The sequence below is a fragment of the Sitophilus oryzae genome, unplaced genomic scaffold, assembly GCF_002938485.1.
Source record: "Sitophilus oryzae breed Bouriz unplaced genomic scaffold, Soryzae_2.0 scaffold_1394_pilon_pilon, whole genome shotgun sequence".
Lineage (NCBI taxonomy): Eukaryota > Metazoa > Arthropoda > Insecta > Coleoptera > Curculionidae > Sitophilus > Sitophilus oryzae.
In genome coordinates this window covers 68,984-93,433 of record NW_022146053.1, presented here as the reverse complement: position 1 = coordinate 93,433, position 24,450 = coordinate 68,984, and the positions used below count along the sequence as shown (strand labels likewise).

The 24,450-nt window shown below is 33.7% G+C and overlaps 2 protein-coding genes across 2 annotated transcripts; both read left to right on the top strand.

Moving 5' to 3' along the window:
• Positions 1–1,125: 1,125 nt before the first annotated feature.
• Positions 1,126–2,082, top strand: LOC115875711. The gene is made up of 3 exons (XM_030891225.1): positions 1,126–1,641; positions 1,750–1,811; positions 1,871–2,082. The coding sequence occupies exons 1-3, from the start codon at positions 1,529–1,531 to the stop codon at positions 2,080–2,082; spliced, it is 387 nt and encodes a 128-aa protein (XP_030747085.1). The 5' UTR covers positions 1,126–1,528.
• A 14,113-nt stretch (positions 2,083–16,195) lies between these two features.
• On the top strand, positions 16,196–19,620 carry LOC115875704. The gene is made up of 3 exons (XM_030891220.1): positions 16,196–17,763; positions 17,820–18,373; positions 19,302–19,620. The coding sequence occupies exons 2-3, from the start codon at positions 17,849–17,851 to the stop codon at positions 19,392–19,394; spliced, it is 618 nt and encodes a 205-aa protein (XP_030747080.1). The 5' UTR covers positions 16,196–17,763; positions 17,820–17,848; the 3' UTR covers positions 19,395–19,620.
• Positions 19,621–24,450: the final 4,830 nt, after the last annotated feature.

Sequence of the window (24,450 nt, the reverse complement as noted above, 5' to 3'; positions counted from 1 at the left end):
CTGAACTGACGACCCATGAGGCCCTCATACAACATATACAAGACACTCGTGACATCAGTATTGAAGTAACGACTTGGGATTTTTTGAGCACTGAAGAATTTGAGACATGGACAAAATCAGAAAAAATTGAAATGAGTTATGCCAAGCAACCGAAGTAATCAAAGGAAAGCCCATAAAGCAGTGTATTATCATTGCAATAGGAGTGATATTAAAGGTTAGTATACCTACATAACTGATTATTTTGCAAGCACAAATAATAACAAACGAGACGAATAATTATTTGGAATTATTGTATGTTTTTAGGATAAACACACAAGTACCAGCAATACACAGAGAAAGTTGGTGGGACAATTAGGATAAAAGGAGTATGCCCTTCAAGAATTGTCTGCAAATTTTTTAATGATGGAAAAGTTACCGTAACCTTTTGGAAGAAACATGTTGGACATAATGAGAAGGAGTTACGTAGTAAACATTTGTCATCAATAGAGAAGGAAATGATCATTAAAAAATTGGAGTCAGGTGTACCAAGCGGTAGAATTCTGGAAGATGCAAGAAAGATGGAGAAGACGGATTTGGAACGAATAAACTTATTAAATAGCAAAGATGTGGCATACTTATATCGAAAGAAGAATATAGAAAAGAAAAGGGACAAAAATGAAATGGTAGCAGCAGCATTGAAAGTTCAAGAATGGAATGCAGGAGGAAAGAATTTTGCTTTTTTTTTCAAGCAAGAAGGTAAGTACCAATTTCTGAAATTCAGTGCAAGGGAATCAAGGGATTTAGTTTAAGACAGTAGATAGTTAGATATTTGGGTACTATCCAGGGTATTGGTATTATAGGTTTTTATCTGGTTAAATCTAGCAATTAAATTTTAATTTGTGTAGGTAATTACCTACCTACCTAAGTTTTTATAGCTGGTTACCCTTTACAAAAGGTAGAGTTAATTTAGGTATTGTAAATACAAACTTAGATATTAATGTAAGGTGGTGGTGTATTTGTATATACATTGTGGTGATTGGTTTTTAACAGGAAAGAGCATGAAATTCTCAAAAAAGAAGATTTTGCCCTAGGATTTATGAACACCACCATGGAAGATAAACTCAGGAAATTCTCAAACATCATATGTATGGACGGGACCCATGGCACAAACAGAAGGAGGAATGGACTTGACGGTAATGCTTATAAAGGATGATAGAAACGCCGGATTCCCCGTAGCTTTCTTTCTTACTAATCGGCTTGATCAAGTAGTTCAGGAAGTTTTTTAGGTGTGATACAATCTTTTTAAATATTTATTTATTTGTAATACCTACATTTTACAGGTGCTCTTCGAGAGAAATTGCAACAGGATGTAAGACCAGCCTATTTCATGAGTGATGATGATCCTAAATATTTTAATGCTTGGGTAAAAACAATGAATAATCACCCAAAAACACTTCTATGTACATGGCATGTGGTAAAAAAATTGGAACCTTCAAGGTAAAAAGAAAATTAAGGACTTAGAAATTCGAAAAGAAATGAAGAATGAGAAATGAGGAAGATAATTACGGAAACTGACGAAGATAGGATATTAGAGATTACTAATATATATCTATTAAAATTGCAAGAAGCAAACGAACCTGAATTTGTCAATTACTTAACTAGGTAAGGTTTACATAATTTCATCAGATTTACTTAATTCAAATGACATTGTTTTTTTTATTACTAGGTAGGTCGATATTTCATTTTGCTAATTAACTAACATTATTTTAGATATTATCTTCAGGATGAAGAGAGGATACAAATGTGGGCTCATTGTTATAGGACGAACTCAGGTGTGTACCATAACCTTCCTAAATATGTATTTTACAAAAAATAACAAATCACTCTTTAGGTATAAATACAAATATGGCAATAGAGAGCTTAAATAACATGCTGAAGACAAACCAACTTAGAAGAAAGACCCATATAACTATTGAAAAGCTGTTGCATACCATTGAAGATTTAGTGGATATAAAAATGTGGAAGAGGGTTTTAACACTGAGAGGCCAAATGCTAATAATTACCAAGACAGGGTCATCATTAAGGCCCTTAAAAAAGCAATAAAAAATGCAAAATAAAGTAGAGGTAACAAAAGGAATCGGTGGTCGGTTCAAGGTACAATCGTTTAATGATTTTAAAATATACACGGTGTGTTTGAGGCAAGTATGCGAGAGGGATTGTAGGACATTATACTGTCGAGTTTGTAAAATTTGTATTCACCGATATGAGTGTCACTGTCCTGAGTATATGGTGAAAAATACCTTGTGTAAGCATGTACACTTGGTACGCATTTATGAGGAGCCCATGGGCGCTAATTCTGTTGCAGACGATTTCTCAGAGACTTTAGGTGAAATCTCTACTATCAAGGCTCAAAATGAGGAAGAAATATGTCAGTTTATTGAACAAAGAAGAATCCGGGAAATCATATCAAATAAAGAGCCTCTTCAGGACCGCGACAAGAGAAATATTCAGTTCAAGTATTATTTAAATTGGGCAGAAGATCTTGATGATGAAAAGTTCAATATTGTTATCAACTAATTACAATTAACAAAGAAACAAATAGATGAAAAAAGATGTACAGCCTCAAAAAAGAGGAAAATGGATAAACAGGAATATTTTCCTTCCAATAAGCGTTCAAAAGTAAGAGAATTTTAACAACCATTTCTCTTTTTTAGAACTGATAGAGTGAAACGAACCATTTATAATAGCTATGTAGGTATAATAGATAATATGTAACCTGTAACTAGTATTATAGCTAATAATGTTGTAAAAAAGTATTAGTGTAATAAGATGTCAGCGTTAAAATTTAAATTACTATACCTAATTTATTATTTTTGTTGTTATTTGTTGTTATTTTAAAGTTGTTCTAGCCTCTTTAGATTAGCATGTTTATTTGATTTGTGAATACTAAAATATTTTCTAAACAGTCTTAAAATATTGTTATTTTTTATAATCTAATTATAAATAAAATTATAACAAATTTAGTTGTCGTTTTTCTTTAGAAATAATTTTTAAATTTACACACTTGCACCCTACTTTGAACTAAAAGTCAAAATTATATATATTTTAATTTAATTTTAAAAAAAATCAATACCTAGGTATCAGTGGCATAATACCGATCTCCTTTTACTCAAGAACATTTAAATTAGGACATTACATACACAAATTATGCATCTCATAATTGTTCGCGCTCAAATTCAAATTTTTAAAATGGCACACTTCGCGACCTTCACGTGACGTCATCAGAAAGCGGCGTGTTCATTTTTGTGTCGTCTGCGATACCTACATAAATTTGTTCCAGAGGTAAAAAATTATTTGGATCTATGTGGTTTAAGTTAAAAATATCTACTGAATTGTTTCTGACTACATTCATTTTAATAAAATTGCTGCATAAAGTTCTTAAAAGAGTTTTTGTTTCGGGTTTTACCTTATACAGAAGGGACTTTTCAGATTGGAACAAAAGATTAAATTCAGTCATGAGACCCAAACAGTAAGACATAAATTCCAGATATAGTTTGGTAAACGTACTGCCCATTGTCTCCAACATTGTTTCTGTTGTAAATATGCTGACAGTGGCTCGTACTGTTCCAGTACCCTGTCAACGCATGCCTTAATAGATAACCATCTTGTTTGGGAAGGAGACAGTATTTTATTTTGGATATCGACTTTAAAAAAAATTTGAAACTTCAAACTTTTTTCGTCGCATGGCACTTCGGCTAAAATGGCTGCCAATATTTCTTAACAGATCCTCTACATGTCTTGGCAATTTTAAACAGGCTTTCGAGGTAGCAAGATGTGCCATGTGACATGAGCCCTTTACATACACAATGTCATTTCATTTGTATTCAATACCTATATTAAACGAAGGTCAGTTCAAGGCTTTAATACCTAGAAAAAAGTATTTACTAAGCAATGAATTGCACCACGCATTTATGAACGACCCTTGTGTCGAAATATCTTCGAACGAGTCCTGCCAGAAGAACGATCTCTAATATTCCCAGAAATCCAGTCCTTGTGAGCTCCAAATATTAAGCTCCAGTACTACTACAAACTATCAAAAAGTCACATTCCAAATCACCGTCAAGAACATTGCCGAACCCGACCAATGGATCAGCCTAGTTTAGGCTGAAGAAACACTGAAGCTAAGCTGCAGACAACAAGAAGATATCCAAGTGCTACAAGCCGGTACTTATATCATAGTACTTACATCCCGCGAAACTGTCAAATATCAACTTCGCGAGAGACTATCAGTAATATCGAATCAATAAACAATCAATATCGTATGCTTTTGTTTCCCGATATCGAGTATAATAAAGACAATACTAATAGTGCCGAATCTCCCATAAAACTTGGCGAATTCGAATTAGATGAACTCAGTTCAATTAAAACACAAATTTACGAGATTGAACCGAAACTTAACTTTGGTCAAGTGTCCAACCATCCTAGTTTTTGGACATTTACAGACTCTTAATTATTTTTATTGTCTACATTTTGTGGAGAAAAATAATTTCAAAACGATACTTCGTAAGACGTAGGCCACCTCCAGAGGAGTTACTCCAACTTCCTCTTTAACCCTCATCTTTGGATCTTCACGGGGAGGAATTATGTGATGGTCCAGTGCAGATCTTGGGAGCAGCCAACCTAGCGGACCCCGCCAACCCAAGCGTCAGCGTCAGGCAGTCAGATTCGAGCCTACACACTGTATACTTGTTGTTCAGTAATAATAAATACCTTTTAAAAAGGTGTTCAGTGTTGTTTATTTTAATCGCGTGAACACAACGATCGATTAATACGTGCCTCAACTGAAAATCATACAGTAGGCAGAAAAGATACATACACTATATAAACAATACAAAATAATTATTAATAAATAATATCAACATCTAGATAAACCTTAATTTGTTAAACAGCAACAGGTCAACACTTTTTTAAAGTATTGTGACGATAGACGAATATATTTTAGATTTTGAGTTTGGTATGCAAAAAAAGCGGACTTTTTCAATGCGTAAGAGAAAAGAGGACAGTGAGATCAAAAAGAGGGCTGTCCTCAGGGATAGAGGACGGTTGGCAACCCTAGTTTAATAATATATTTTCGTACTTCTGTGCTTAGGCGTAAAAATGCTTTACTTTTATGGCGAGGCGTTAAAATTACTTTTTTATGTTGTCAATCACGTCGCAAAAATCAATAGGTACTTTTGTGACGTTTGAAAAAAATACATTTTTTATGACTTTCAAAACTTAAAACTTACGCAGTAAAAGAATAAATTTACACTGCTGAATTTATCGACAATATTTAAACTAAGAAAATTTTTAAATTAACTAAATTTATTAAAAGTAATATATTTTTTGCATTATTTCTAAAAAGGGAACATTAAAATCCGGACGCTTATGAAAAACAAACCTAACGGGATGTAGTGAAAATTTGTAAAAATATAAACGAGATTAAGAATTTTAGACGAAACAAAACTTTTATGGAGAATGAATTTTTCTCAAAAATTTAATAACACGAAAGTTTTTTCTCTTGTAAATATAATCCGGGACATACAGAGTAGTGTACTTGTGCCAGACAGACAACCGATATAGATCTTAATTATGACGTAAAACAGTTAAGAACGTTTAAAATACGCTAATAAACAAGAATAAACAGGTTTAAACAAGAAACAAACACTGAAAAACAGAAAACAACCACCAAAATGCTTAAAATAACAGGTCCGGTTTTTTTTTATTTTTTAGAGTGGTTTGCCTGTTTTTTAGTTTTTTTGTCTGTTTTTTTTTCATATAAAATATCATAACGCAGTAAAAAAGTGTACTGTTTCAATCAAATTATAACTTATAACGTTAACTGAAAAGTAATTTTGACTATAATAAGTGGGATAAATAGTAATAATTTACAGAGATAATAAAACTGTTGTCTCAAAAATTATAAAATAAAAGAGTACCTTGTGTATCAAACTTAGGACTTATCTGTATAGTTTCTTATGATGTTGTTAGTCTTGCATTTGATAGTAAGCTAAACTTACTCAAGTTCAGTTAAAACTATTTTGTTAATGCAGTAACAGCCATAACTATTTAATTCCTTAAAATCACATATAAATAAATTTGATTTCTGAAAAATCAACTTTTTTGACTTATACTCTTTTTCCCTGGCACCCTAGAGTTTAGAGTTTATACAGGCCCCTAGTCTTGCATTTGATAGTATGCTAAACTTACTCAAGTTGAGTTAGAACTTTTTACTGATGTAAAAACTGATATAATTTTATTTATTATAAAAGGAATAAGAAGTGGCATTTCACAACGTTCGAATGGTTACGGTAAGGCCAATAATAACCCATGGGAACAGAGTATAATTCAAACGAAGCTTCATCTTATCTCATATATCTTGATGTAAACAATCTCTATCGAGCTGAAATGAGTTGTTCCCTACCTAATATTTTGTTATCAGCAGAAACCAACAACTTTTCATTGTTTATACGGTTGGTTTTATTATATATATGGATTAAGATAATTATATATTTATATATGGATTAAGTATAGATGGAGGCCCACCTATACTTGGCAGAGATTTTTTAAATTTATTTGAAGAAAAATTGGATATTGCAATAAATAATTATATAAACTCTATTGAAAATTTAGTTAGCCAATATAGTGAAGTTTTTTTCAGAGGGTTTAGGTTTATTTAACAAAGGTGTTGAAAAAATATATATATAAAAAATAATGTAGTGCCAAAATGTGTAAGGCCAGAACAATTCCTTTTGCTATTAAAGACAAGGTTGAAGCCGAAATTAATAGACTTAAATTTTTAGGTGTTATTTCGCCAGTAGAGTACAGTCGCTGGGCTACTCCCATAGTCCCGGTATTCAAGAAGAATGGAATTATTATTATATATTATTATATTATTAGAATATGTGGATATTTCAAAGTTACTCTCAATCCTGTTATTGAAGTAGTTCAACACCCAATGCCCACTATCGAACAACTTTTCACGGAGGGGCAAGTTAGATTTATCGCAAGCTTTTCAGCAAACAGAAGTCGACGATGATAACAAAGACCTTTTAACAATATCAACACATTTGGGATTATTTAGGTATAATCGCTTAACTTTCGGTGTAGCTTGTGCACCAGCAAAATTTCAAAAAATAATGTAGTCCCTATTTTTTTCAATTAAGGGGGTGGCAGTATTTCAGGATGATATTTTAATAACGGGCAAAAATAAATCAGAACATTTTAAAAATCTACAAACCGTGTTAAGCATTTTACAAAAGGTAGGTTTAAAGGTAAATTATAAGAAATGTAATTTTTTTAAAGAGAGTATTGAGTATTTAGGCTTTATTATTGATAAAAATGGATTACATCCTTCCAATAAAAAAAATGTAAAACAGTTGCAATCATTTTTAGGTAGCATAAAATACTACGGTCGATTTGTTAAGAATATGTCTACAATGTTAAATCCGCTTTATAATTTGCTAATGATCTTTGCAACCAACATTTGAAAATATTAAAAAAAACTTTAAAGTCTGATAATGTATTAGTTCATTATAATCCTGATTTAGAACTTCGACTAACTACAGATGCTTCTTCAGTAGGAATCGGGGCAATTTTAAGTCATAAGTTTCCCACTGGAGAAGAGCTTTTGCTTCGCGTACTCTCTCAACGGCTGAACAAAAATATTCACAAATAGAGAAGCCTTGTCTATAATTTAGATGTTTTGAAATTTTATCAATATCTTTATGATAATAAATTTAAATTGATTACAGATCATAAGCCTCTAGTATCTATTTTCGGACATAATAAAGCTATACCACAGTTGGCAGCAAATAGATTGAGAAGATGGGCTTTAATTCTATCTAATTTAAATTATGAAATAGAATTTATTAATAGTAAAAATAATAGGGCGGATTGGTTGTCCAGAATGCCTTCTAAAAGTGAGAACGATTTTTTAAACGCAGATAAATTAGACGTAGATTACTGTTACTTTTTTTCAAGTTGTTCAGATTTTAAAATAAATTTTGACAATATACAAAAGGCTTCAATTAGTGATATTTTTATTAAAATTAAAAATTTTATTAAGAAAGGTTGGCCCGTAAAAAATAAAGATCTTGAACTTCAGCCCTACTATGCTAAAGTTTGATTTTTATATTCGTGATGATTGTTTATATTGGAATCATAGATTAGTTATTCCAACAGTTTTACGTAACGAAGTTTTAAAAGAATTACATAGCAGTCATACGGGAGTTGTTCGAATGAAAAATTTTACGCGTGGTTATATATGGTTTCCAAATTTAGATAAAGAGATTGAAAATATAGTTCAAAATTGCCAAAATTGCATATTTCACTCAAACGCACCAGCTCGTGCCGAAATTTCCCCGTGGCCTGTTCCGTCAGGTCCCTGGGAAAGACTGCATATAGATTTCTGTGAATTAGATCGCAGATTTTATTTGGTAGTAGTACGAGTAGATGCCTATTCAAAATGTATAGATTTTTGAAATGTCAAATATTAATGCAGTGTCAACAATAAATGCTTTAAGAAAGCTATTTGCTACTTTTGGTTTGCATGTTCTTATGTCAGATAATGGGAGAACTTTTGTTTCAGATGATTTTCAAATTTTTTTAAAAAATAATAATATTAAACACATAACAAGCTCTCCGTATTCTCCTGCTTCAAATGGAGCTACTGAAAATGCTGTAAAAACGTTTAAAAATGCATTAAAAAAGGCCTTTTCAAATAATGCCAGTAGAGATTTAAATTTAGCTATTTGTCGATTTTTGTTTGACTATAGAAATACTCCACATACAACTACGGGGGTTAGTCCAGCAACTTTGATTTTTGGAAGAAGCCTAAGAACGCGTTTTTCAACTTTTGTATCGCCAAGGTCAAGGATTGTAAATGATAATAAGAGTAATAAGTCTTTGTCCCACAAAAATAATGTCAGGACAAGGATCGAAAGTCAACAAAATAAGCAAATACAGTGTTCTAAAGGTAGAAAAAATATAAATTTTGATGTAGGTGAACCAGTTTTAATACAAAATTATAAGTATCCGGGTAAACCTAGTTTTATTAAAGGTCAAATTTTAAAAAAAGTTGGAAAATGTACTTATTTTGTAACCATCCCGGATTTAGATAAAACGTGGAAGAGACACACAAATCAAATTAAAAAAATTAATATGAACCGTCATTTGACGTTGCCTTTTATTCCAAGTAGTATACCTAGCAAGTCGTGTGAATCTGAAAATTCTAAAGAAAATATCAATGTTGCAGGGACGTCAAATGATGTTTCTAATGATAGTATAGAGTCAGATAATATCGAAAATGTTTCTAGTAATAATGTTAATAACTCTAATACAATTTTAAATAGGCCTAAAAGAGCTGTAAAGCCTGTTGATAGATTAAATTACAAATAATTATTTAGTTAAGTTAGTATATGTATTTAGTATTTACTTGTTTTTTTTTAAGATAGTATGTCATTATTAATGCAATTTATATACTAACTTTGTTTTGAAATTTATTACTTTATTTTAAAATATGTATTATGTTTATATTGGTATAAGGTATATTATAAGTTTAGAACGTTTATGTTTATTTAGATTTAGATAGAGGTACCTTATATAACTTTTATTTATAAGAATATTTTTTAATTTTTAGGGGGAAGATAATCTAGTGTATTTTATTATTTATTGTGGTTGTAGTTTGCGCGTGTGCAGTGTGCCACACCTATAGACATCGGTGCTGAGCACGGCTCACTTCTACACTATCCTTCAATAAAGCTACATAAAAATTATTAGTGTATTAATTATAATATCTATAATTAAAGTGGTTAAAGTACACATAACGTACATTACAGTTTGTTTATATAAACTATGTATGTTTACTACTTGATAGTGTTAAGAGTTTATACAGGCCCCTAGTCTTGCATTTGATAGTATGCTAAACTTACTCAAGTTGAGTTAGAACTATTTTGTTAATGCAGTAACAGCCATAACTATTTAATTCCTTAAAATCACATATAAATAAATTTGATTTCTGAAAAATCAACTTTTTTGACTTATACTCTTTTTCCCTGGCACCCTAGAGTTTAGAGTTTATACAGGCCCCTAGTCTTGCATTTGATAATATGCTAAACTTACTCAAGTTGAGTTAGAAACTTTTTACTGATGTAAAAACTGATATAATTTTATTTATTAAAAAAAGAATAAGAAGTGGCATTTCACAACGTTCGAATGGTTACGGTAAGGCCAATAATAACCCATGGGAACAGAGTATAATTCAAACGAAGCTTCATCTTATCTCATATGTCTTGATGTAAACAATCTCTATCGAGCTGAAATGAGTTGTTCCCTACCTAATATTTTGTTATCAGCAGAAACCAACAACTTTTCATTGTTTATACGGTTGGTTTTAGTGGATAGATGAAAAAACCGTCCTTTTTTAAGGACATTAGGCATAAAGGTAGACATTTTAACTATGTCTTCTTTTTCCTTTCAGTGTTAGACGAGCTCTCTTCAGCTTAGAAGAAGATGATGTTTTCCCAGATTCGAACGAATTCAACATAGCCCTTAAGCCCCCTACAAATGCATGTGAAGAATTAACTGACGAGGATTCAAAGTAATGAATGTCGATAATTTACCAGGCACCCAACTTAGAGCAAATGCTGAAATTATGACTCAGACTGAAGATCAATCTTTGGATGAAGACGATATTCCCCTAAGTTTATTGAAAACGTCCTTACAAAAAAACTACAAATGGGTTTCCAAAGATCTAGAACCAAATCCTGTAGTTTGGCCAACATTTCATCATGTCAAACCCAATTTTCAGCTCACTGAATTATTTTTGCAAATGTTTGATAGCGAAATTATTGACATGTTTGTCGTGTACAGTAATCAGTACGCTTTGAAAAAAAAATAGATCGGTAATATCACTTATGCAGAAATGACCTCATTTTTTGGAATTCTACTTCTCAGCGGATACGTGGCTTTGCCTCGAAAACGGCTGTTTTGGGAAAATTCAAACGATACCCAAAACGAAGTTGTAGCTAGCAGTTTGTCTCGAGACAGATTTGAATTTATATTATCAAATTTACATTGCTGCGATAATGAAAGTTCGACCACAAAATTAAAAAAAAATCCAAAAATTTGCACCAGTCAATTTGGAAACAATGAAATTCATCTGCCAAATGGAGTTAATCGTCCGTTCCTTGAAGGCTATTCTATAGATTGCACGAATTTTAGCACGAACAATTTGAAATCAAGAAATGAAATGTAAAGTTAATTGTTTTTTTGGAATGCTAGGCAAAAAAATTATTTGGGATCTAGCGGTTAGAAAATGTTGCAATCATTTCTATAGAGTCTGACTTTTTAAACCAACTTGATACGGAAGATCTTGTTAATGAATTTGCAAAAAGTAAAGCTAGAAAAGTCCAATTTTTGTCATACCTTCAACATGTATTATGATTATGACTATAAATATATTATATGTATTCGCCATTTTGTTCTTTTATTTTTTTAAATATTTTATATTAATGTTTTATAACTTTGATACTGTTTTTGTTTTGTTTTGTTATGTTATGTTTTGTTATAATAGAATACTTTCGTATTCTACTAATAATTTAAATGTTTTGTTTACTTCTTGTTTGTCACAAGCTAAATAATATAATTTAATACTAAAAAGTATAGTTTTCTTCAAAAATTTCAACGATCAACTATGAGAGAAGAGTGCAAATTTTTGCTTAATATTATAATATTGGAGAAAGGCGCATACCCTTATTTCGCACGACGGAACCGAAAATACTTGGCGCGTCCCTGTACTAGAAAATGATTTAAGACAAAAATACCTTGTTTGTGAATGTGGTTTTTTGTTTTTTACCACATTTTTTTTCTAACATGATTTGAATTATATATGGTGGTATATGAAAATAATAGCGTTAGTCGTTTCATTATCGACGTTGGACGCTTTCTTTTTGTTTTAGACGAAAAAAATGAGTGATAGTGGTGACAGTGACTACCACAGTAATTATAGTGAGGAGGTTCAAGATGAACCCATATTACTCCAAAGACGCTCCATATACGAGTTTGAAAATATATGTATAGTGGAAAGCTACATTGGAGTAGTAGATTCACAGGCAGTATTCTGCGAATACTGCTGGTTCAGTCATGAACTAAAAGAAGCGGATCCGAACGAGGACATTTTTTATTTGTTTATTTCCACGCATTATTATATGGATCCCCAAACCTATGCCCGAGATTTGGGGAAAACGTGTTCACGGTGTGGAAAAGAACTTTTTTTAGTTTTCCTCCCGTATACGTGTTTTCATTGCGCGGCATAGTGAATAAACAAGATAAGGGAAGTGCGGGGCGCAGTTGACTGTGTGTTCTTCCTCTGTTCATTTTCTTTTTTTTTGACAATTTAATAAAAAAATGGAAAACTTAAATTCGGCGGTCCGATGTGACATAAAAAAATGAATCCTACCGAATTAGAAATTGAGATACATCATCGGGTCTTGAGCATTAAGAAGTTCAAATCCCCCTTTGGAGAATCGGCGATTGTTGAGTTGGAGGAGAATGTACTCTTTCTCCCCAAAAGAATTGTTCAGCAATTGAACAAGAATGTTATTGAAGAGCTCATGAACGGCGAGGGTTGCTCCATAAAGTTTATGGGGCAGAAGAGAATAGAAAATATCCCAAACTCCGCCAACACCTTCGAATTTATAAAAAACAAGTAAAGGGGGGAAGAAGAGTAAGAAGCGGGTAAGCGTGCCGCATATACATATACAGGGAGGCGCACCTCATTCGCCTTGGTTGATTCTACGAAAACGGAAAGATGTAGAAACGGAAAACGGAAAGATGTAGAAATAAAATATTATTGGAGTATATGTGAGGAGGCAATGTGCACAATTTAAAATTATTCTGAAATGTACAAGGTGTTTCAGAACTAAGATCCATACCAAAGTTATATTCTTTCTTATGGAATACATACACCCAGCATTTTATTTCATTTTTGGATTCTTGGGCCCAAAAAAGGTATTTATTATAAGGACTAAATATGTTTAAAATCTTTGGTTTTTGAGAATTTTAAAGATATTTAAAAATGCTAGTCTGTCTAGGTCCCTAGTCTGTCACTAGAGAGGTCATTCTCTAAATTAAAATTGATAAAAAATTATTTGGGATCTAGAGTAAGCGAAGAGCGGTTAGAAAATTTTGCAATCATTTCTATAGAGTCTGACTTTTTAAACCAACTTGATACGGAAGATCTTGTTAATGAATTTGCAAAAAGTAAAGCTAGAAAAGTCCAATTTTTGTCAGACCTTCAACATGTATTATGATTATGACTATAAATATATTATATGTATTCGCCAAATAACACAACTTACCCATATTCAAAATGATTCAAGCTAAATAAACACTCATGTAAATTATACATTATACAAGAGAGAGAGAGAGAGGAAGGGGGGTATTGATTTATAGGGCGCGCCAACAGCGGGGGTTTTTAGTGCTCAATAACAAGCTTTACTCAATATGAGGTTATTTTAAATTACTTTAAGTTAGAAATTAAAGTTTTTTCGTTATGTTGATGCTGTCTAAGAATTCCATAACTTTATTAATCCTCGAAATGTTAAAAGGCGCGAAAATATTCTCATAGGTAACAGCATTAAAGAATCTAGGCCTATGGGAGGCAACAGGTAAGCATTCAAAAAGAATGTGTCTCATTGACATTAAGTTATTGCATAAGGTGCATTTCGGAGGGGGTTCATTTCTGATAATATATGATTTGGTAAGATATGAGTGTCCTGTGAGGGTCTAACAACTTTACAAAAAGATCCGCGTTCAAGAGAATATATATTTTGATACAGATGAAGAAGTGGCATATGTGATCTAAGTTTATTAGTTCCCTCGAGGATGTCCCATTCATTTTGAAGTATATTGAAGAACTTTGGAGGAAGTTCATGAATTCTGGGTAATAGTTTGTTGTGCGCGAGGTGTTTCTGAAGTGTTCAGCAGTGTAACCCAAATATCATTTGTCGTGAGTCCAACAACCCTTTTCTGTTGAAGACTTTTAATTCTGCGATAACTGTTCCAAATAACTGACGTTGTAGTGGTTGACTTCAATGAAGAAGTGACAAGAGGTTTTTTGGAAGAAGTGACTGGGTTTTAGATTTTGTGATAATCAGCTTAGCTCTGGCCCTGGCACGCTTGAAAGCGATGAAATTTGCTGAAGATGGGTTGCTTCGAAATTTAGACAAAGCACTTTTGCGCAGTTTTATGTCTTCTTTGCACTCTACATTCTTCCAAGGTACCGGAAGCCTACCATTACGGACACTAACTATTGGGATAGTCTCAGAGGCAGCTAGGTTAATGGCATTCTTCAGACGAGAAAGAAGTAGTTCAGGAGGGCCGTCTACATCTATAAATGAGATGAAAGCTAACTGATATGAAGACCATTCAGCCTTTTTAATATTCCATCTGGTAATACTTGGGGAAGAGTTTTGAGAATTACTATTGGGGGGATGAATAACTATAGGGAAATGGTCACTTCCATACGTGTCGTTGGAGACTTGCCAGGTTAGGTCAGGAAAAAGGATAGGAGAGGAAATCGTGATATCAATGTTGGAAAAAGTTCCATATGCTGAACTTAAGAAAGTTGGATCGTTATTATTTAGGAGACAAAGGGACAGGTCATCTAGAAGTTTTTCAATCAAATTGCCTCTTGCACGTTGTGCTAGTCCTTGTTCTATAATTGAGGCTCTTTTCTAAGACAACCAATATTATTTAGGGTTTTTTATGTTCACCTTTTGAAGTCCTACACCTGCCTGTACATTTGCTGACGGGCTCCAGTGACATTGCATCGAGCTGCTGTACACCGTCGTAGCCACCCTGTAGCTATGCACTATAGCTAAGCCGGAGGAAGTTTTAGTAGTTTGCAAGTACTTGGTCAAGACATTACGTTAGAGTAAGATCGTTTAGATATTAGTTAGATTTAGTTTGATATTTGTATTCCGCCCTTAGAGCATACTTAGCTTTAGTTAAGGGGGATGACGTCTTAGTTTTAGTATAGCTTAAAACATTTTTCATTTTGCATTTGTAATTAGTAATTCTTAACGATTTAAAATTTCTTAACATATTTCAATCTACCTTTCATTCATTTTTTTATATAAATATTAACTTTTAATATTTCAATAAATTACTTAAACATTTTTAGTAGTATTATTTGCAGTCTAGTCTCATGGTTAAGTTAGAGTCACTTAAGTTTAACAAATTACAGTAATATTTGAAGTTCATGGTAGTTGCACTCAACAGTTCGAGGTTAGTGTTGAAGTCTACTTAATAGTAACATCTTTTTATGCCGAGTTCATAGAGTATAATCTCGTGGCGCCCTTTTATTAATATCTTTGAACCCCGACCACCCGGCTGTTAAAATTAAAAAGCTAGTGGCCTCTATGCAACTCATCCTAATTAAGTAAACTTGTGTTTTATTGAACTTCAAATTAGAAAGGGCGTGGCAATATGAAAGGGATTTGCGAATTAAAATTGCTGAACTGCTAGAGGCTCTGGTAGCATTTATTCTATCCGCTCGATGGATATTAAAATGTTTGACGGAAAATTTATCATTTATAGATAGATTTGTTTCTTGGCAGCAGACAATAGAAGGGTTGTGAATACCGATTAGAATCTTAAGATCATCATAACGAGTCATAATACCGTCAACATTCCATTGAATTATTTTTGGATCGAATCTGAAGATATTGTTTGGTTACACTACCAATTTTTAGTATTGTCTTCATTAAATTAAAAGTTTCAATTAGATGAAGGAGGTAGAAGTTCCCTTGCAGAATAAGATTCAAGGAGAATTCGCATAATGAAATGTTGTTTTACTTAGTTTATTTGGCTTATGAAGAGGAGGATCTAGATCCATGCTTTCTGCAGAGGAAGAGTGACAAGAAAGACGAGATTTGGGACGAGAGCGAGTTGATGAAGATGATGCATTTGATATTTTTCTTTCTGACTGAGGAGATGGAAGGGGTAGTTTGGATGATTTATGAGATGTCTGTGGGGATATGGACGGAGGAACCGTTGCGGGGAGACTAGAAGGATTGAGTGAAGTAATTTTTGGGGAAGGTCTGTAAAGCTTGGGGGAGGAAGTGGGAAGGGATGGAGAGGAAGGGTGCGGGAGGGAAATAGAAAAGGGTGTGGAAGGTTTGATAGATTCCCTGTGATAGGATCGTGAAGATATAGAAGGAGAGGCTCAATATTACATTGTATTCCACAGGATATTTTGGATTTTGATGCAACTGAAGCGAATGAAGAAGTTAGCGTAGGAGGACTAGACTTAACACGTTTTTTAGCTTCAAAGTATGGACGTTTTTCCACTGTTCTTATTTTCTAAATTTCGTATTCTTGCTTGTAAATCGGACCTTCTCTGCTGCGAGGAGAATGTTGACCGGAGCAGTTAGGACAAATTGGAGGAGGGGAACATGGTAAATCCTCATGAGAAGATTTACCACATAAAGGACATACAGGAGAAGCTGAACATTTTGAAGACACATGACCAAATTTTTTGACACTTAAAACACCTTAGAGGCTGGGGGATATACGGTCGAACTCTTATAGAAAGATATCCAGCTATTATACGGTCAGGAAGAGAGTGAAGCTTGAAAGTGATGATTAAGCTTGGGGTTGGGGTAATTATACCATCTTTTTTGGTTGATATTCTTTTGACTTCAGTTACGCCCAGATCTATGAGGTTTTCCAGAATTTCTTCTTCGCTACACAACATTAATTCTTGTGCAATTTACCATTATAGATTTTTATTTTTATTTTTTTATATTGTTGAATAAGCGCCAGGCGTATAATTATAATAAGGAATACTCCTACATCTCCCTATTCATCATATTTTTAATGTGTTTACCGTTTTTTGTACCTACCTAAGATAATAGGTACGTTTACACTTAACTCTTTCGCATGGGTTCTGAACGTGGCATTCCAATCGTGCGCGCAAGAACGGTAATGTAGATGTAAATCAGACATGTGCGAAAACAGTTCGTACTTGAGTGAAGACTTGATTGCGGGAAAAGAACGTTAAATTCTTCTTGTGCATAATTTGAGTGGCGTGTGCGATTTGGCGCGCGGGATAACAAAAGAGAGAGAAAGAGAGAGAGAGAGTTTTAAGATGTAGGCATTTTGATGAGATAGTTTCCGAATCAGTTGTAATTAGGAGGGTACCATCATTTAGTTTTTTCACGTTATTAACCAGTCCTAGAGAAAATATAAGCATTTTATGAATAAGAAAAGGAGATACATTAGTAAAAGTTAAGTTATCTGTTCGTTTAAAAATAAAAAATCTATCATACGAGAGTACCGGACTATCCGGCGGAGTTGCTATCCGGGGTCTTTTAGACCCTCAAGGGGGAAAATTATTTTTAGAAATAAGAGAGATGCTGGTCCCACGAGTAAGGAAGAAAAGAGGTCCATCCTGGCAGTGCTCCTTTACCAAGGTAATCCCACTTAAATTCCTTGAAGGGAGGGAAGGTACTTCAAAGGCTCCGTTAGTGACACTTGATGCCCTCAAGTGCCATGCAGTCCTCGCCACGGTTCGCTTAACAACTTGACTTAAGGGTTTATATATAACACAAAGGACTTGAACATATTAGACGGGACAAACATGACTGAGGTATCTCGGGAGCGTCAATCCTGTACTTGAAAGGACTAGAAGGTCCTTCCAAGTCCCCTGAGGGGTAACAAAATAAATTATAATAAGTAGTAAGTAAAGTTTATTGTAAAATTTTATATAACTATTTAATAATTTATTTTTACAGATATCAGTAAATTACTTATTTTGTGTGCCATGGTAGATAGTAGGTACTGGTCGAAAGACTTTATAAGGCATTTTATTGAAATTTACAAATCATATCCGTGTCTATGGAAGGTGAGGTCCAAAGACTATACAAATAAAAATCTAAAAAATAAAGCCTACGAGAAATTGGTAGAGGTCTGCAAAACCATTTATCCTGAGGCAAATAAAGACTATGTCATAAAAAAGATTCAAAGCTTCAGAGGTTCCTTTCGCAAGGAAGTCAAAAGGGTTGCAGAATCAATGCGAAGTGGAACAGGGGTAGATGATGTCTACGTACCCACTTTATGGTATTACGACCTATTGCTATTTACCAGTGATCAGGAAATACCAACCGCTAGTATAAGCAATATGGACACGGACGAATTAGAGGCAGGGTGTGACAAGGCGGCAGGAGTACAGGCAGAGAATAATGAAAGCCAAATATTAGAAGAGCATAATAATGAAAGTGAATCTCAAGATACTGCAGTGCAAGAAAACAAAAATGAAACAGACGTGAAAAATAGTTTATTAAAACAGGTGAGTTATAATAAATTAAGCTTTTCCTTTCTTTATCATGTCAAGTTGCCACGGAACTTATCGGTCACACGAAACTTATCGGTCAAGTTGCCACGGAATGTTTGTACTTCTCGCGATTACTTTTAGCGTTTGTTACATTTTTTTGCGTACTTGTTCGTAAACTGGCAGGTTCGGTACTGCTATTTCGCCATTCACCCATTTGTAATTCGTGAGTCACCAAATCTTCCTGATCAAACGATCTGGGAGTTGCATACGAAGTCGTGCGCCTTATAAGAAAATTGTGCAAAGTACAAATAGCCAAAACTACGTAGGTTATATTTCGTGGATCGGTAATGTGTATGGCTGTGTGTAAAACTCGGAAATGTGCAGCTAGTAAACCGAAAGTATTCTCAACAACATCGCGTGCACGGGATAACCGGTAGTTAAAAATTCTATTTTCCAAATATATATCTCTTTGAGGATGCGGTTTCAAAAAATTATCGTCCAGTAAGAATGCCTAAGAAAACATAATTAAGATGTTTCTCCGTTTCATCATTATTCGGCAAATGTAATTGACCTAAAAAAAGCTCGTTTTAATAAAAAAAACCTTTAGCATGAAGAAACACAACTCACCTGTTGACAGTTTATCATAAAATTCTGCGTATTCGAAAATTCCTCCATCGGAATGTCTACCATTTTTCCCAACATCGATGAAAATAAATTCATAATTTGCGTTTACAAGAGCTAATAGAACGATGCTATAAAAGTTTTTGTAGTTGTAATATTGAGCCCCAGAATGAGGAGGCGGAACAATGCGTATATGCTTCCCGTCAAGGGCTCCCCACAATTTATAAACTGCCATTTACTTTTAAATTCCGACGCTATTTTACACCAATTGTCTTTTGTTTGTGGAAACTGCAATAAAATAATACTCTAATATATTTTTTAGAATTCAAATGCTTCACAATCAAAACCACCCCTTGCTACACCAAAATGTACAAACGTGACCGCACGGCAAAAAGTCAAGAGCAACTTTAATTAAAAAAATGCTGATTTCATGGAATTTTGGAAAAACCAGTTGCAAACGGCGAACAATATTATTAGTCAATATGATGCAGTGGGAATTTCATGGAGTGAAAAAGTGTTCCCGCCCTTGGCTTATAACAGGAAAAGGAAAACTTCAAATACAAATTTCGAAGACAGGATTTGAATGGCAGTGTGTAAGGTATATTTTTTCGTATTTAAACATTTTTCAACTTTTTTCAAAATGGTGGAAATGACGTTAAAAAAAAATATTATAAGTCATTTTTTTTGAAAAACATTTTTAATGAAAGTTGTTTAAAAAAAATATGTTCTTTCAGAATATGAAAAAAAAATTATGACTTTGTGAAAAAAATATTTCTTTGACGTCATTTCTACCATTTTGAAAAAAGTTGAAAAATGCTTAAATACGAATTTGTAATTGCAGTTTTCCTTTTCCTGTTATAAGCCAAGGAGGCAAAGATACCCTCGCATAACCTCTAAGTACTTCTAATTCTTGTCCAGATTATAGGGGCAATTTAAAAATAAGAGCCTTTATTCTTCCGCAAAGATAAAAATCCATAGGCACTAAGTCCGACGACCTCGGCGGCCTCGATGGCCAACGGCTGGGATCTTGGTTGGCTATTCAATTATTCTCGAAATTGGCTGCAAAGATTTGCTCATAACTTAAGCGTCCTGAGGTGGTGCCTCGTCTTGCTGTAAAAATATGTTTTCGAGTTCTATTAGGGGCAAATCATCAATAAGGGGTCCAAAGCCTACTAGTTAAAAATGGTAAACTTTTAAAAATTCTATCGGTCGAAGGGTACTATAACAAAATATCAAGTGTGCTATATTTTTGGAAAGGTAATTTTAAGTTATTTTCATTTAATTAAAAATATACAGGGTGTCCCAAATAAAAAATCAATTTTTCTGTTGATAACTCTTAAATTATTAATTTAAAAAAATATATACTTAAACCATTAAATTCTACGTAAAAAAGTGCTTTGAAAATGTTTATATAAAAATACCAAATTTTCCATAGAAAAAAAGTTACAGCGAGTTGTTAAAAATGTACATTTTTGAACAACACCCCGTAACTAATAAACGGTCACAGATATCGATGTGCGGTTTTCACAATCATGTTTTTGATAAAAATTGAGCTCCAGACACCGATATTAGTTTTCGTCTATCTCCTATAGAAAAGGGTGTTTTAAAAGCGTCGAATTTGACCCACCCTGTACAAGATGGAAGTGATCCCATGCCTTCTACATCGTCTGCAGCCAATGCTTCACTAGGCATAAACTTGTGCTTGCAGTTAGGGGAGGAACCATCTATCTTCAACGGAGTCGGAGCTGCGCTCAGACATCCAACATCAATTTCCTGTTAATGACATTAGCAATATTTTATCAAGTAAATTATAACTATTACAAAATGTAGTAGTTTAGGCTTTCGCGGCCATCGTTTGAAGAAATTTGGTTTTTCGGGTTTTTAGGCCGTGTCGGTTAGAATTGCTTCCTAACGTTTCGCTAGCACGAGTGGCTAGCATCCTCGGAGGTGTGTTTGCTCCGATTGCTCACACTAGACTGATGCCTCCGCGTCGGGCTAGCGCGTATTTATGCGTCGGCCGGAAGGGGCGTGGCTTGTTCCGGTGGTGGTTCTTCCGGAACTGGTCTACTTCTCTGTACCACTACATTGGTCCTAGATATAGCTGGATGCCAAATTCTGTTTAAGTAGAGAGTTTCTTCCTTCCTGTTGAAATTATTTGGATGTTTGTGAATTTCAACAGCTTCCCTGACCAGACGAGGATGATATCCAAGATGTTGTGGCACAAAGGCCAAAAACAGGCGCAAGAAAATAGGTTAAAATTATCACCTATTATAAAAACTGTTATATTTTGCGGTAGAAATGGTCTTCCATCACGAGGGCATGGAGATTCTGGACTGTTAGACTTAGGCACATTATCTTCTTGCACGCATGGTGAAGGTAAATTTCGGGCATTGTTAAAATTTCGAATCGAGGCCGGGGATGAGGTATTAAAAAATCACTTGTTAAACTGTGCGGAAAATCTAACGTACTTGAGCAGCCTCATAAAAAACGAAAAATAAATGCATGTAATTCTATTTTTCTACAAAAAATATTAGCTGAAGTTAAATCTGCAAATTTTTTTTTCGATTTTGGCTGATGAGACTACTGATGTGGCCAAAATTGAACAATTTTCTCTTTGCGTTCGTTACGTTAATAATAATAGGGCCATTAAAGAGTCATTTCTACAATTTATTCCAGAAACTTCAATTACCGGGAACAATTTAGCGAACACAATTATCGAAAATTTGACAAAGTGGGGCTTAGATTTGAATAATCTTAAAGGCCAAGGCTATGATGGGGCAGCAGCAATGAGTGGTCAATTTTCCGGAGTACAAGCTATTATTCGAAACCAATATCCCACAGCTTTGTATGTACATTGTGTGTCCCACTCACTTAACCTTGCTATATCTGATGCAAGTTCAGTTCCAGCCGTACGAAACTGCATGGATGTTATTGAAAACGCGTACAATTTTTTTAATACTCCCAAACGTCAAAATGTTTAAACTATTAAGGTAAATGAGCTGCAGGATAATGAAAGGTCAAGACTGAAACAACTTTGTCCTACTAGACCGGTTCAAAGACAAGACTCCGTGACCATAATGAAAGAGCTTTTGAATCCCAGTATTGGCGCTAGAGGAAATAGCGGAGTGGCCAGAAAAAGAAACTTCTAGTGGGGCAAAGTTATTGTTAAATACTTTAAGTACATCAGAATTTCTCATTGCGCTTTTTGTAACTGAATTTATTTTCGCGTTTACTACTCCTTTATCAAAAATGCTGCAGTCAGTTAACATTGATTATTATGTAAGGCAATATTACTGACCGAAAATTGTTTAAAGGAACTTAAAAATATACGAAAGAATAATTTAAATACCAGCTTCGCAGATATTTTTACAGAAGCAATCAGAAACATAAACGAATTGTTTGGATAGGAAATAAAAAATACCCCGAATAACTAGTAGGTAGACAAAAAAACAGGCCGAACTTTAAAACTGAAACTGCTCAAGATTATTACAGATTATCAATCTTTATTCTATTTTTAGATCACGTAGTATTACACTTGGAAGAACGATTTGTTAAACACAAAGACATACTACGGTCATATAGCTCTATTATTCCCTCCTTAAATAAAAAAAACCGATAATGAAGTATCGAATCTAAAATATATGGTAGATTTTTATAAAAACGACTTATAGACGGAGAGCTGGCTACATAAAAATCATCGTCACTTAAAGCGGGGGTGGCCAATCGAAAGGGTGAAATTTTGACACTAAAAATATTATAAGGTACACAAGTTACAATTGTCAAATAACTTTTATTTATGATTAAGAAACGTGTAAAATTGTTGACAGACATTTTTCTCGTGACTAAAATGCCGGCAGACAACGCGAAAGAGGCATGGAATTTTAACAAAAAAAATCATCGCATACATGCATGTCGATTGGTGGAATGTCATGTTTATTGTTTATTTATTTGAAAAGCCGTATGCAAAAGGGAAGACAAAAAATCGTGGCTCAATCAGCGGTAGACAATTATCAAAAGCGAGATATTACTCTACAGGGTGAATCTTGACTAAGAACAAATATTTTCAGAGCTGGTAGATCTCAATAAAAGAAACATATTTTCTTTATCCCGTTTTCCAAATAAGTCTAGAATGTTAATTACCAACTTATTCAAGTTTGAAAATTTAAAAAGAAATTGATTGATATTTTGAAGTAATATTGGTAAAATGAATATTTTTAAATAATTTTGTGAGCCACCTGTTTTTTTCTGTATTTGCATCCATTTTTTTAGTGTGTAGCCATAGAATAAAGCCGTAAGCATGGTTGATAAAGCACATAACAATGCACGATTTTCTACATCTTTTTTGCGAAAAAAACCATAGACGTGTTCCTGGGGTCGAAATATATCACCCTTAAAATTATTTCACTTATTTAAGACTCACACTGTGTAAGCGTTTTCAGGAAACGCTCGCCGCTTTATTAATTGAAACCTAATACATGTAAGTCTACAAAAAATTTACGGTGCAGATATCGACTCAGAGGAAGACTCGTTTGCGAGAGCGGGGATCTGCAGTACGATGAGTCAGATACAAATAGTGAGACAGAATAGTAAATATATGTATGATATCTGTTATTGAAATAATAAAAAAATAGATAGATAATATAATCGTATACATGATTTTTCTATACTTAAATGGATGAGGCGGCGAGCGTTCCCTAAAAGCGCTAGAGTAATATCGCGCTTTGGATAACTGTCTGCAGTTGATTTAGCCACGATCTTTTTGTCTGCCCTTTTGCATACGGCTTTTACAATAAATTGACAATTCCACCAATCGGCATGCATGTATGCCATAATTTTTTTCATTCTTCAAATTTAATTTTTTAATAATTTTTAAAATTTCATGCCTCTTTCGCGTTGTCTTTCGGCATTTTAGCGACTAGAAAAGTGTCTGCCAACAAGTTTCCACGTTTCTTAATAATAAATAAAAGCTATTTTCGCAATTATAACTCGTGTACCTTATACTATTTTTAGTGTCAAATTTTCACCCTTTCGATTGGCCGCCCCCGCTTTAAGCCCCGGGATCGCACTGGCAGACTTGGCTATTTCATAATGGCTACACAAAAGGATACTTCACACAAAAAGTTAGCCATGTAACGATGATAAGGTTTTTTATGTAGCCAGCTCTTAGACTATTAGAAAACTCTTAATTTTCTGTAGTTTCGGCTGAATTTAAACTCTAGCATAGAATATTTGAAGACTACCCAAGTTCCGCACTCGATGTACTATGTGACCAAGAACTATTTCCTAACATATTTATTTTGTGATGTAATGTTACTTATTAAACCATTTTCCTAAGAAAAATATTTTTTTTTTATTAATACCTACTATTTACCATAGTACCTAGCTGTAATTATGTTAATTAGGTACTTACTTGTTAATATAAAAATATATATTTAGCTATAATATTGAGTTATTTACCCACAGGCATGAAT